Here is a 12720-nt window from a genome sequence, read left to right on the forward strand (position 1 = left end):
CTTGACGATTCGAGTTAGAGAAGTTCGACTGTATAACGATGAGTTTCTTGAAAACCTGATGAGACACAGTCACGATCAAAAAGAATGACACCCTTGCCAACCGGGCAGGATATTAAAAGTCCGACTAAGATCTTTTAAGTCATAAAAAGTTTATAAACTAGCCAACCGTACACACTGACTGTATCATATCGAAATGTTTTGTGGCTGCAGTTTTAGAGGTGTTATTCTGTTTGATCGTGACTGTACGTAGAATGAGTTGTTTAAAATTCACTTTCAAATACATATTTTACCAAAAAAATGCAAATATGAAATTCGTTTTAATTTTCATTGAACGAAATATTTGTGTATGATATTTTGTGTCCCTACAACAGTACAGCTAGAACACTTGTCTCGTGGATGACTTACGTAATTTGTATGCCAGAAGAAATGCTGTGTGGGCTTTAATCGCGCCTCGTTGAACCAGCATCATATACGAGATATATTCGTACTAAAATTTGCCTCTCATTATGTTTGGTATTTTGAGAGTCATCGAGAATTGTAGACATCCTATAGATTACGATCTGGGAAGTTTCAAGTGAATGAAATTACTCAGTCGCTAATTACAAGCTCTCCAATTTACGTTATTAAAACTTAGAAGTAAATAAAATTTTCTGGTCCCGTATCAAAAAGTGGACGAACACCGACATGAATTAAATGAGTGATGATGGTGCGACTGCACCAGTTATCATCGTCGGAAATCGCGTCCAGAAGCGTCCCGTTTTAATTGAAATCTCATTGCAAACGAGCGCTGTCTCTTTATTTCTAAACTCATTTTCTCGCTTATAAAAACAAGTGTAAATATTTAAAGTCGATAGTCAGTGATCTCCTCCTCTCTATATTTTGATCGGCAATCTCTCTGTCTATAGACATTTCCGGCAGTGTTTGCTTTAATATTTTTCATAAAATTGAGATTATAAGGCTTTTGTACATACTTCGTTTGTAAATATTTTTTCGGTGCACTTTTATTGAATTATTCTTTCACAAATTGCTCGCTAATTGCCTCCCATTCCCAATCGTGGAATCGTAATTTCCGTTTCACGTCCAACTTTTCCAACGCAGTTCAAGCCGCAAAGTCGGGCTTAATTCACAAGACAATTCGAATTTGGACACAATAAAAGTCTAGATGGTACATAAAAACGTGTTAATGCAACCAGATATTTTTTCCATTGGGAGCCGGGACCATGCATAAAAATACCGGAGGAGCTTGTTAACACCTCGGCGAAACCGACATGGGTGGTCCAGCCCGAACCCACAAATATTTGATATTTAAATACATCAACCCTTAAAACAATATACCACCAGGTGAACTATTTGCTTTGGACCGCGCTCAAAATTTCGAAACAGAGCTCAAATTTAAAACACTGCTGCTTACAAATGAACAGGTTTCGTCTTCCGGTAATTTTCGTTATCGCCGGGTCAGCTAGTAATAACCCTTTACCACAAAGGTAGCCACCCCTTAACCTGGGAAACAATAACGCAATTATGTAAATTATTTGAGGAGTATAGAATGACGCTAGTACTTCCTGCGTCCACCGGAAGTTGGTAGTTCTGACCGCGTGCCTCACACGTGACAATAACGCGCTCCCACTGCGATGTGCTGGTCTCATTTATAATTCACTATTCCCAATTTTCACTAATTGGGATGAGAATTGCATTGAAACCCAATCAAAACGTGCTTATGTTTGTTGTTTCCCTCGTAAAAGGATAACGTCCTTAAGACTGTTTTTCCTTTTATCTTTAATACGTATCGATAACCTCGATGTTTCAACAAGTGAAGAGTTTCTCACCGACGTGTTGTTTCGGGAAAAAGGAGAAAAACAAAGAGCATGTGTTAGAAAAATATAAGTATTTATTATTTTTGGATTAAGTATCACTATTCTAAGTCATTCTGGTGCAGCAGTCATGTTTTACACCATTAGTCATTTGAGTATTAGCGAAAATATCAAACCCAAAATGACTGTATTTTACAACTAACGTAAGATGGTCGTGGTCGAATTGGTTCCCAATAATCTCTATAAGTATAATTCTGTAAAAGGTAATGGTCGAATTGGTTCCCGGGTGATGGTCGAATTGGCTCCCGCATGAGCAGGTAGGTAAAAAGGATTAAGCCAAATATATGTTAATATTTTAGATTTAAAGCTTGTAGAAATGTTCAAATAATTATTTTCTTGGCACAAAATCCAACAACAAATTTCATTTATTCATGGCTAACTGGTTACTTAAAAAAAGGAGAATGTAATTTTTTAAGCCCAATGCTCTCCTGTAAATTTCGTAAAATGTTTCGTCTAGTAATGACTATTAAGACATCTCACATGATGACGTTGCGTTCGTTAATATGTCTATTAATACTATTAAAGCATCAAAATAGAGACAAATTACAAAAATAATTTTAACATTTTTCGACATAGTACCCATTAAGTTCTATGCGCCTTCTTCATCGTTTTGGAAGTACTTGAATACTCGAAGAAATATTTATCCATAGCCTTTAAATTGTTAAAATACGATTTGTTTTTGAACGTTTTGGAACTTGTAAATTTGTTCATACACTTACAAACGCCATTTCTGTTATCATAATACTTTAATCTGTTTACCTGACCTACCTGACCGATGGGAACCAGTTCGACCATCCCCGGGAACCAATTCGACTATAATTAGGGAGGATTACAGAATTTGGGAACCAATTCGACTCGTCCCCGTAAGATCTAGCAATCCCAGTGGAATGTTACAATCAATCAACTAAAATATGCCTTGCTTAAGTACTCGATTTCTACTTCAGTTAGGCAGTGTTGCAAAAAAAAAATTGTACATCTTAATTATGGCAGAATAAATGAGTAAGGTAAAAAGATAATTGCATAATTCGTTACATTCGAAGAAGGCACGGTTATACCCTACATTTTACTAAATATTGGATGGAATGTTTCCACAACCTTAGAATTTTTGGCGCTTGAAAACAAAAATAAATACAACTTTCCAGACATGCAGGCACGTGTAGATACAACAAAATACGGTATTTACCTTATTTGTGTACAGATCATCAGTATCTTAATGTTCCGTATATCTAAATTTCCAAAGCTTGATAAAATAGCACTTAGGATTAATGCAGTTTAAATAATGTTAAAATGTTTTAAAATCTCTCAAAACGTATTGCTGCTAATAAATAAATCATAAATCAGTGACGGGGCCGGACAAGGTGACTCTCGGAACGGCCTGCGAAATGGACGATGTGGTCGTCACCGAAATGGAGTCAATTGAGTTGGTTTTGCCATCTTCGGAGGCGTCCGACGTGCAAATATCATTTCGTCGCAAGATGCTCGACAATTTCTTGTCCAGCCTGTTCAAAAAACGAAGAAAAACTCAAAATTTTCCACCTTATCAATGACTGTCGTTCTAATTATAACTCAATAACTACCAGCGAAGATAAAAGTGAAGAGAAATTAACTTGATGTTTGTCGAGACTGATAATGTAAGTCAATGACATAAATCTGGGGCTGCATACGTGAGAAAGCATTTAGAAATCGTCTTACCATGAAATCATCTCGAAATTTGGCTCAATGCTGGCAGAAGAGTGCTATTTTAACACGTGCAAAAAATCGGAGGTGGTACTTACTGGAGCAGTTTCTGGTCGGCTTCTTCCTTCTTGGCGCGAGTCTCTTGCAGCTCCCGTCGCAGGACGAGCGCCTCGCGCTCTAGCTCGAGGACCTGGCGGGCGGTGGCACCATCTTCCGGTGAAGGCTCTTCAGCGTCTTCAGATCTATAACAAAGGCTCCAAGTGCAAAAAATCATTTCAAAACTTGTAGTTTAGTTAAATAAAGAAAATGGGTATCCGGAACTTTTAAGTGGATTTTTATGTGGCTTCTTTTTGTCAACTGTTTAAGCAGTAATGGAAACCCGTTTTATCAGCGCTCATCCAGGGCCGGGTTGATCGTGGCCTGATATAAAAAATTGGATTCGATGATGACCGTCGATGGCACCAGCCGGCCACGCACGCTTCCACCGGCGTCCGTCGACCGCAGATAGCAGTGAACATGCCTTATCGCTCGCCATATTTTCTCGCTAATACAAACACACCAAGAGGCGTCCCCGAGAAAATTACACCGCACTGAATTATGTGCTCAGGACGTTGTTCCGCCCCGAGGTAGTAATTCAACGGCTTCGGACGGGCGACGCGACGTTTATTAACGGGGCGCGAACCCTCTCCGCCGGTGAGAGTTTTTATTACCGGTCGTTATTAACGCCAATTATGACCTCGTAATGATTGATGCTGGCTACACGAAAAACGGAAAAACACCTACCTCGAGTTGTTTACGCTCAAGTTTTTCAACTGCTCCTCCAATTTCGAAATGCGGTCGTTGTTGCGATTCTTCTCGCTCACCAGATGCAAATGGTTCTGGAACGAAAAACGAAAATGCAATGCGCACAACGCAAAAAAGCTTTCCTTCGGGTCTCATTATTAACCCCATTTTTATGATTTGTGCGTCTAAAAAATCAACTTTTTTGATTTATTACATTTCCCATCTTCCTTTCTTTCCCTTGAAGAAAATAAAAAAGTCCTACCGACCCGATCTTAACCAAAGTGACCATGGTGATAGTGCTTAACACCTGTATTTTTATGCTGTACAGGATGTTTCAAGTTCTTGGAAAATGCCGCTGGTTTTTGTTTTTAAAACCATTTCGCATTTTATTTTTCCTGTTTATTATTTTGTCTCTTTATTTCAAGTTCATAAAAGGTGAGCCAATACTTGTAAAAAAAGCAAAAAACCGTGGCGGCATCGAAACTTGCACCCTCATATGACATTTTTTTACAATTAAATGCCTCCACATTGTTGCGAATTATTTTTTTTTATTTTCAATTTATTTGCATGTCTCAAAAAATGTTGATGAATTGAAGGTAGATCACAAAATAGACGTCTTTTTGGATTATTTCGCAGCCCTTCCATTTTAACGGACGGGACACTTTGCACGAAGTTAATATCAATATCGGTAGAAGTAGTTTTTTCTTTATAGGTATGAACTTGTACCACTTAAACTGTTTGCAACTTACAATTGTAGCCACATTTGTAACATTTTAAATACGAGCAGGAAAAATAAATACAAATTGATGACGGACGGGACACAAAAACGAGCTCACATTTTTATCGTTGAACAATCGTTATAAAATTCTGTTAATTTAAAAGGCACTAATTCCAACAATTATTTTTAAACCTGCTGAAACTTTTAAAACCACGAAGCCAAAGAACCAGGGAATGTGTAACGACTTTTGATTATTTTAATTTTGGTTTACACATGTCGGATGGGATAAAAGAATCATTTATATGAAAATAACTCTAAAAACTTTATTCAGACATGTTTTAATTATTAAAACTTTTAACAATATCAAAATTAGACAGCGTAAATTAAAAACTATTGGTCTTATTTCACGATGTAAGAAATAAGAGCCACATTTCTATGTTTGAAATAACGGACGGGACAGCAAAACTACAAAGATAAAAATGTAATATTACTAATCAATTTACTAACCGATTTCCATTTTCTAAATTGCCAAAAAATGGAAAGACTCTTTTTAACTGTCAACAATACTTTATGTTATCGCCGACAAGACAATGTATGTAAATTTTAGAACCCATGAATTACTTAAATTTAAATGAATCTCTTCCCTTTTAAATCCACAACAACAGAAAAACTCTTTTATCTATTTATTTATAATTATTTTCATTTATAAAATTAATTAATAAAAATATAAATAGATAAAACGATGACTTCGAATATTTCTTTGCTTAAAAACGAAAAAAACCGCTTTATAAGCTTGAGGTCACCTTATTCAGATCACAAACCACGATTTAAGTGCCAGAATTAACAACACTTGATAATAAACGATTCCTTGTTTAAAAAAATCGTTTCAAAAAGACTTAAACCGCTTCAGTATGGCCGAAAACATACACACTTTCACACAAAAAAAACAGTCATTCTTCAATGCTTGCTTAGGAAAAAAAGACAATTATAAAACTAATTCCACTTTATTAAACATAACATTACAACCAGTTACATTCCCAGTTTCTTGTACAAAGTCGGGACATAATCGTCCCACTCGGCTTGGAAAAAGTTCCCTGCCAGCGGCTCCCCCAGCTGATACTTTTCAGCAAATTTCTTAATAGAAAACTTGCCGCGTCCGTCTCCCGAATTGCTGGGCAAACGCTTCTCGTTGCAACTAATCTTCCCCTTTTGCTTGTAATTGACGAAAACGTACCGATGCAATCCTGACCCTTTCGGAGGCCCTGATCCAATGTATCCCGAAAGGACTTCGCCCTTTTCAATGCTATCACCCGGAATGTTCACAACGAGCCAGTGATGCCATTCCCGGAACTTCGGATCTTTGCGACTTGGAGCATCCGGATCTGTCATACAAAGCGTGTAGAATGCGTCACTTTCGGCCTCCCATTTAACAGTTGGCGGGTCCTTGACTTGTGTGGGAGTTAGCGTATTCCCCAGCTGGACTTTCACACCTTTTGGATAATGAACTTCGGCGACGTGTTTCGGCACAACAGAAACAACATCAGGAACAACTCCGTGTTTTTCCATTCTTGCAAAACTGTTTGACAGTGTTACTACAGAAACGCAGCACGTATTGATTTTTCGTAGCAAGTTAAAAAGTTTAATAGAAATCAATTATTGGTCGGCTGTTGGGCACATACGTGCCCCCATCCCCTGATTATTTTCGTGGCACAATCATGGCCGTTATTGATTTTATTAAGATTTCCCAGGCCGAGAGTACGTGGACAGCACTCTGTCAATATTTGCTCGGAGAAGTAGATGTTCTCATCAAGTATAGTGGATGGATGGAAGGATGGATGGTCGCTTAGATGGCCGTATCAGATTTCTGAGCACGAATGCTGAATCCAAAAATAAAAACACTGAAAAACTACAGGTATGGGCAGCGCGCACACAAACAATATTTCCGTTTATTTGATGTTGGAGTTGATCCAATTTCAGACGACCAACGGAATCTACACTCCTTTCGCTTTGACCGCTTAATTGCCCTAATGGGCTGAATAATAATCCTGGATGGGCGCGGAGGTTAACCCCTCAAACTGCGACTGGAGCTTCCATTAGGTCAATCTTGTTGTTTGCGTAGCCATGCCACCAAGGCCCGTATCGAATGTCGCTGGAGGAGTGTACTGTCGTCATATACTAGCTTGGAACAACACTTGCTGGATGGTTATAATCAAAGGGAATTGAACGAGCCAAGATTAACGCCACGGCTATCTCAATTTACTTACTCTGTCCTTCGTTTTTCTATTCTACTAATTATTACACAAAACAGTTGATAAATTAGCCTAATTGTTTTCACCGAATTATTTACTCTTGCCGGAGAAAACGAAAAACAGGTCAAGCCCATTCAGAAAATTACAGCACAGGTAAACTCTGTGGGTGGGCGAGTTACTAAAAGCGCGAAACCGCACTAAACAGTGGTTAAATGGTGTTACTTCCGTAGGTTTATTTGACGTGATGTTGAGAGGACCACCACTTAACGTATCAGTCAGGATTTCTACCTGGACAAGGAACACAACACAACCAACAGTTACCTGTATACCTTTTATTTGCCACAATAAACGGATATGCTAATGTGATCTCACATTTACGTGTCCCCGCACATTTGCTGAAGTGAATTTCGGCATAAAAATAAAATCCCGTCCAGAATTAATTAGCACGAATCGTCGTAACAAACAGAGGCATCACATGAAGATTGGACAAATGAGCAAAACGGATTAGTCCAAGCAAGAATTCATTACCCACCAAATTAATATTTTTTTTACGAAAAACAACTCCCGGAAAACTGATAAATAAGAAAATAAATTTAAAAAAATATTAAAGCGCTCATACAAATACTGATATAAATTTGTCAAAAATAAAAATACAATTACTATGTTTAATTAATTGAAACCAAATATTTTACCATCCTGTGTAGTTTGTAATGTTGATTTATTTAAAAAGTTTGTGTTAAAATATCTGCAAAAGATGGTCAGTACCTGGGGCCCTGGTGGCCCAGTGGTAGAAGCGCCACTTACGACGGGGGAGGTCGGGTGTTCGCACCCGGATCAGGGTAACAATTTTTCTATAAAAAAAGTGTGGAAAAGCTAAGTGAAACAAACACGTAAACAAAAATAAGAGATGAGAGAACACATAAACGTATAAACGTAAAGCGGAGCAAAAAACTGACAGAAATAAGAAAATAATGCGGCAAAAGGTAAAAGTACGTAAAGACCCCAAATTATAATCGTAAGAGCTTGTTCTAATAACGAGAAAATACCTTTTGTTTTGAGAGAAAAAGAGATGAACGTAAAGGTGAAACATAACTTCAAACTTTAGCGTTGAATCCTTAGATACTTCTTAAATTATAAAAAAAATATAAGAAAATATTTAATTTATCTCTAAAAATTTTTAGTTAGTTCAGTTTGTTTAGTAATTTCCCGAAAAACAATGATAATAAAAATCATGGCCACTGCGAATGCAGTAGGATTTACGCACGTCCACTATTTTTGACTAGAAAATACACAAATTTTGTGATTTTTTGGAGAAATTATGTCCATCTTCTGTCAAAAACGTGCTTCAAGTCACAAAAAAGATAAAAACAATTTTTAAATTGTAGAATCAACTTATACGCCCGGTATCTCTTGATGAAATCTGGTGAAAAATTAGAGAATTAAATTGAAAAAAAGTGGAAGAAAATATTTTCTCGAGCTAATTCGCCGACTTTTGAACTGAATGTATTTGCGTTTTAGGTGAATTATTGAAATTATATATGTAATGTTAATTTATTAAAATAGTTTGTGTTAAAATATCTGCAAAACACGGTCAGTACCTGGGGCCCGGTGGCCCAGTGGTATAAGCGCCACTTACGACGGGGGAGGTCGGGTGTTCGCACCCGGATCAGGGTAACAATTTTTCTATGGAAAAAAAGTGTAGAAAAGGTAAGTGAAACAAACACGTAAACAAAAATAAGAGAGAACACATAAACGTATAAACGTAAAGCGGAGCAAAAAACTGACAGAAATAAGAAAATAATGCGGCAAAAGGTAAAAGTACGTAAAGGCGCCAAATTGTAAACGTAAGAGCACATCCTAATAAAGGGAAAATACCTTTTGTTTTAACGGAAAAAGAGAACGTAAAGATGAAACATAATTTCAAACTTTAGCGTTGAATCCTTAGATAAATTAAACGAAAATATTTAATTTATGTCTAAAAATTTTTAGTTAAATGAGTTTGTTTAGTAAAGTCCCGAAAAACATTGTTAATAAAAATCATGGCCATAATGGATTTGCGCACGTCCATTATTTTTGACTATTAATTGAGAAATCCGTTTATCTTTATTTTCAGTTTCGTAATTTTTCCGCTCACTGTGCAGACTTAGCAAAAGCGGAAGAGGCATACTATTTTGAAAATTACGAGTAGCCCCCAACCCGTGTCCTTTAGTCCGGTTTGTGCCCAGCAGGCTGCGAGTAAATCCTGACTGGTTATTCCATCCGGGAATACCTAAATTAAACATACATATCCGAAACCCCTGGATCCGAGCTCTCAAGACCGATAAATCGGGCTCCGTGTTGGTCAAACAGCGGAATAAATCACGCACTTGTAGGTTAAAAAAGATCATTACGCCCATTTGATCGCGCCTGCAAATACGTCGAGCTCAAAGCAAACACGGCGTGACGAAAGAATGGTGTTTTTTAAACGGGCGTCGCGACGCTAAATAATTAAATACAGCCTCTCGCTGCGAGTTTCAATTTTTGCCATGGGCGCATTTAGCGGTAAGTGAATGATGATGGCAAATAGGTCGGACCGATGATTGGAGCAAAAACCCGGCAAAATTGAATGGATGCACCGAGTCTACATGCCGATATTGCTCGGTAAATATAAACAGTGTACTTTATATTATGTACAAAGCATACATGAGGGAAATATAAATTTGCACAGTGCTTTAAATACAGCCGCGAGAGCCATCTAGTGCGAGGATTACACACTAATGTTGCGGTAATCCGGAACGCCATCAGCGCCGGAGCCGGTCGGTCTCGCTTGCAAAGTGCTGATTGTGATTGGATTTTTATTGAAAAATTAAGCGTTTTAATTGCAGCTGAAAGTTACAGATAACAAGTCGAACTTTATTAGAAAAAAGTGGCGCAGGTGCAAAAAACGTCACAGGAAAAATTACCAAAAAGTACATACAATAATACAAGTATGCGTATTATAAAAAACAAAATTAAAGGAAACACATATTATTGCAAAATAATTCCAATAAAACACAAGATCACCCACTTTTAAACAAAAAATCACAAATTTAAAACACTCACTCACCCATTCTTAAAGTTTACTGTTTTCTTTTTATTTATCAGTAAGTACATTCCAAAAACTTTTTTTGTAATTTATTATTATTTATTTAAGCGCATTTGCATTACTATTCTAGTTTATTTAACCTTTGTAATTTCGGTATAATTTTTGCAATCAACTCAATTTTTTACTACTCACCTTGTATCATAATTAAATTAAGTAATTTATTATTCGCGTGAATATTCCACAAACACTTTTTCCATAAGCAAACCAACATTTTTTTTTCAAATTATTCCATCAATATGTAAATATTTATTGATGATTACTTTCCAATAAAAAATAGTGTAAAAAAATAATAACAAAATATTGATTATTTCAACCACTTATCCTAGTTTTCTTGTGTTTATAGAGTACTATATTCAAGTAATGAATTCCCTTTTAGAATACCTACCTAACAATAAAACAATTTAAAAAACCAACCAACTTTCCATTCAAAAATGATCCCTAATTCCTTTACTAAAATTTACCAATCATAAAATCGTATTTCCCCAACAAAATAAAATACCATTCAAAAAATGTGTTAATTACAGAAACAAACCACACAAAAATTATCAAGTAATTCGTCACTGATGTGCAAAACACAGGAAATAAGAACCGGTTCTTTTATAACAAACACAAAAAAGTGCGCAACTAGACTGAGAAAGAATAACTATTTAAACATTATTAGCTGTTTGTTGTAGTTGTATACGTGATGATTACCGTGTACGCGAACATGTAACAGTTCTTGACAAACCGTAAAGCTGTGACAAGTGATTGTGTGAATGGTAAGTACAGTACTTAACGCTTTTTCATAATTCCATTGATGTAATTAGAAAAATAATAATTTGCTGTTAATCCATTTAATAACCCAAATTTTTTCGAGAAAAAAAAATGCTTACCATACTCAGCTGCTTTTCCTCGATCATGTGCTTAACCTTGGCCAACAGAGCGTCCTCCCTAACTCTAGCTGCGTCCCTAACTTCCCTTATAATATCAGCCAACATGCCTGGCTCATACTCCCTGTCGAAATGTCTGGAACTTTGTTGCTGCTTCAGCATGTTGAGCTCAATCCTCATCTCCATGACCTCCCTAGTCAATTTCCTGTTGCTCTCTTTCAAGACGTTCACCTGGTGCGTCAATTTTTCAACAATCTTACTATCTATTGAGCTTCCACTATCATCACTATCATTTGGAAGACCTGGATCTGAGTATCTTCTCTTACTGATATCATCACCCTGGTCGGCGTTAGGCACAGGCAGACTCAGATATTCGTTATTGTCACCATTAACCGAAGGCACAATTGGCTGTTTCGTGGCACTCAGAAAATTGAGATTGGGGTTGGAGGGGAAATAATTGGGGTAGTTGATGGGATAGACGGGCAGGGACATGGGCTCGGACGGGTTCGGGTAATTCAAATACGAGTAATAAGCACTAATATCAGGGATACTTATGTTGTGAAAGTTATTGGGGTTTGTGGGAAAGTAGCTGCAGTGCGACATGTTGAATTCGAGAGGATTTAAAGTTGGTGTTGGCTGAGGCTTCTTCTCGCGATTTTTCTTCCGTTTGGTGACACTTGGAGGGTTTCCATTGATTTCTGGAGACATTTCCCACGAATTCAGAGCATTGAGGTTAGGATGAGTCGGGTTTTGGTAATCCTACCAATACTGTATTTAGCCAAATTGGAGTTTCACTAAGTATTATTGCTGGGGTTGGCTGTGATTATCTCAAACTTGGGGTATTGCTTAGTTCAAATAAAAAATATAAACATTTGTTTAATACGTCACTGCAAAAATTGTTTTGACGGCATTTTTGACAACTGAAGCAAACTTAGCGACATCTTCACAGAAGTTAAGTTCAAAGATCATAACAGATTCCTGTAATAAGCGATATTGCTGCAATTAAAATTACACTTGTGAAGTGAAGTTGCATAACTAAAACTCAAAATCAAAAATACTTCAAAAAATTCACCCCTCAAGCACTTAAAACTCATTGCCAGCAATAACTCTTTTGATAAGCTATTTTTCTCAAAAATATCATTGTTCCCCAATTAGTAGTTTTCAAAAAAAATCAAAATTTTGAGAATTTGACAATTTTATTATCGTTAGAAACTTTTCTTAATAGTCCATTGTAAAAAAAATCATGTTTTTCGATTAATAATTTGCGAGAAAATTGGAAACTAAAGCAGAAACTGAAATAAAAACTATAATGTTTGAGTACAACCTCGAGTTGAGGTATTTATTACGAGATAACTTCATATTGCATTAGTTTCCTGCGGGAGATAAATTTAAACCGCAGTTAAGAAATTGCAACACCAATCAGATAAGC

General features: G+C 36.7%; 2 protein-coding genes across 3 annotated transcripts; both read right to left on the minus strand.

The window, feature by feature from the left end:
• Positions 1-1870: 1870 nt before the first annotated feature.
• Positions 1871-12221, minus strand: LOC103313188 (uncharacterized protein). Of its 2 annotated transcripts, XM_008195774.3 has the most exons (5): positions 11295-12221; positions 4332-4426; positions 3647-3790; positions 3564-3593; positions 1871-3370 (listed from the first exon to the last, which is right to left on the minus strand). In XM_008195774.3, the coding sequence occupies exons 1-5, from the start codon at positions 11997-11999 to the stop codon at positions 3202-3204; spliced, it is 1143 nt and encodes a 380-aa protein (XP_008193996.1). In that variant the 5' UTR covers positions 12000-12221; the 3' UTR covers positions 1871-3201. The 2 variants fall into 2 exon arrangements, with proteins under 2 accessions (XP_008193996.1, XP_008193997.1); XM_008195775.3 differs by lacking the exon at positions 3564-3593 and having other exon boundaries at positions 11295-12220.
• On the minus strand, positions 4403-7820 carry LOC655605 (protein D2). Its single transcript, XM_064355807.1, has one exon. It carries the CDS (start codon positions 6613-6615, stop codon positions 6079-6081), a length of 537 nt encoding a protein of 178 aa, XP_064211877.1. The 5' UTR covers positions 6616-7820; the 3' UTR covers positions 4403-6078.
• Positions 12222-12720: the final 499 nt, after the last annotated feature.

The sequence above is a fragment of the Tribolium castaneum genome, chromosome 3 (assembly GCF_031307605.1).
Source record: "Tribolium castaneum strain GA2 chromosome 3, icTriCast1.1, whole genome shotgun sequence".
NCBI lineage: Eukaryota > Metazoa > Arthropoda > Insecta > Coleoptera > Tenebrionidae > Tribolium > Tribolium castaneum.